The sequence below is a fragment of the Octopus bimaculoides genome, chromosome 8, assembly GCF_046866305.1.
Source record: "Octopus bimaculoides isolate indiv1 chromosome 8, ASM4686630v1, whole genome shotgun sequence".
NCBI lineage: Eukaryota > Metazoa > Mollusca > Cephalopoda > Octopoda > Octopodidae > Octopus > Octopus bimaculoides.
In genome coordinates, this window is record NC_142935.1 from 74686779 (window position 1) to 74689112 (window position 2334).

A 2334-nucleotide genomic window follows, 5' to 3' on the forward strand; every position below is an offset into this window, starting at 1 on the left:
AGGAACTTGGGGTGCGCTGAAGTTCGAGAGGTCAAGATTGGGAAGGTGGGACAAAACAGAATAACACACCTTCACCGTGAGCTGAAGCGGAAGGGAGGGGAAAGTCGCGCCCCTGCGTATCCCCCCCATTTCAATCACTAACGATATATATTTATATCTTATACACACACACACACACACACACACACACATATATATATATATATATATATATATATATATATATATATATATATATATATATAAAGCGCACACACATACAAATAATGACTTAAGCAGATGGATAACTAAGAAATGCCAAAGATATATATCTGTTCATTTTAAAGTTTTGTTAACAAATTATACTATTTTGTCAGAATGTAACAAACTACCGAAGAAGCATAAACGTGTTTAAAGAACGATTAACATAATTTACATTTTTGAATAAAAAGAATAAAAAGAAAAAACGGAAAAAGAAAACAATAAGTTTGTGATGGCCACCTTTCGACAAATTTTTCGGATATTTTCCACCTTCACTTCGTTGGTACTGATAAATCGCCATCTATTACAGGAAGTTTCAGGAGTAAGTAATTGATTTTTCTTGTTTTTCTTTTTGTTTTTACATTTGCATTTACGTCTTACGTACGTGCGAATGAATATATATACCTGTGTATGTGTGTGAATTATGTATGTATGTGTGCGTTTGTGAATATCTATCTATGTTTGTACGTATACATTTTTGTATGGATGTTTATATGTAAGTAGGTATGTAGGGATGTACGTATGTATGCATTGTTTTTAATCTGTTTAATTATCAATCTGCTGTGAAAGTATACATGTATATATATATATATATATATATATATATATATATATATATATTTGTGTGTGTGTGTGTGTGTGTGTACTTATTCATCTAATATACATACGTTCACAAACAGATTTTTCTTTTTGAAGTTGTACAATAGATGACTATTAGCAGTTTATTCTTATCCTTCTTATTACGTTTACCAACCGACTGCAATACTGACTATACACAAACACACAAGATATATGCATATACATATTTTATATACACATATAACTTGTGCACATATATATATATATATATATATATATATATATATATATATATATATATATATATATATATATATATATATATATATATATATATATATATATATATATGTATATATATAATTGTCCGATAACTGATTGATAAGAGGTGAGCATGTTTAAATATCGTGTGAGGTTTTTCCGTGTTTTCCTTTGTCGTTCTACTGTGCAAAATTTTACTCTTATTACACACACACACACACATACACACACACACACACACATACACACACACACACACATACACACACACACACACATATAGGTGCACACAAGTACATATACATATGCACATACGTACATGTATGTATGAATGTGTGTGTGTGTAAGTGTGTAAGAGAGAGAGAAAGAGAGAGAGAAAAGTGAAAGAGAGAGAGAAAAGAGAAAGAGAGAGAGAAAATAGAAAGAGAGAGAGAAAAGAGAAAAGAGAAATAGAGAGAGAAAAGAGAAATAGAGAGAGAAAAGAGAAAGAGAGATTGACTATATGCATGTGTGTATGTATGTATATTTATATATTCTAAAATCTAAAATTATTTACATCTATTTCTTGAACGTGTGTTGGCTTGTATTTAGCAATTTTTCATTTATAGTTTAAATTTACACGCTCTCTCACTTCTTTTTTACATACATTTCGTTTGTTTTCGTAACTCTAATTGTTATTGGTGGATTTCATTTTACAGTGTTTATGAATATAGTTGCTGTTTATAAATCCCGGCTCCTGTTGTCTTAATTCCACGTTATCCATAAATACGCAGGGCAAAGACATTCCACCTATAAATAACCCATATTTTTGTCAACTTCTGTGCAACCGGAACATCATAATCTTATATATTATTTCCCTTTTAAGATAAGTATCAATATTGAAAGGGATTGGGATGTGCGCAGAAGCTCCCTTGCAATTCGAGTCTTGTAGTGTGTGTTTTGTAAAAGATGCCAGCTAGTTAGTAATATGATACTTTTTAATCTAACCGCCGCCAAGTTATTTTAATTGTCATCCCCTCTAAGTGGGTATACATGCCGCCCAGCTGAGTTGTATTACCGTAAACTTAACTACTTTCTAACATAACGCCTACTTATCATGTTCCTAGTCTGAACTAACGATCCTATACACATAAATACATAAGTGAATACATATAAGTACACACCACGCACAAATAAACAGATAGACACACTCACACACACCGGCGTATATATATATATATATATATATATATATATATATATATATATATATAT

General features: G+C 30.7%; 1 protein-coding gene across 1 annotated transcript in view; it reads left to right on the top strand.

Moving 5' to 3' along the window:
• Positions 1 to 249: 249 nt before the first annotated feature.
• The window catches only part of LOC106884341 (glucagon-like peptide 1 receptor), a 221311-nt gene continuing 219226 nt past the window's right edge, over positions 250 to 2334 (top strand). Inside the window, exon 1 of the mRNA XM_052970164.2 lies at positions 250 to 562. Coding sequence (XP_052826124.2) covers positions 473 to 562 — 90 coding nt within the window. The 5' untranslated portion in view covers positions 250 to 472. The remainder of the gene's footprint in view (positions 563 to 2334) is intronic.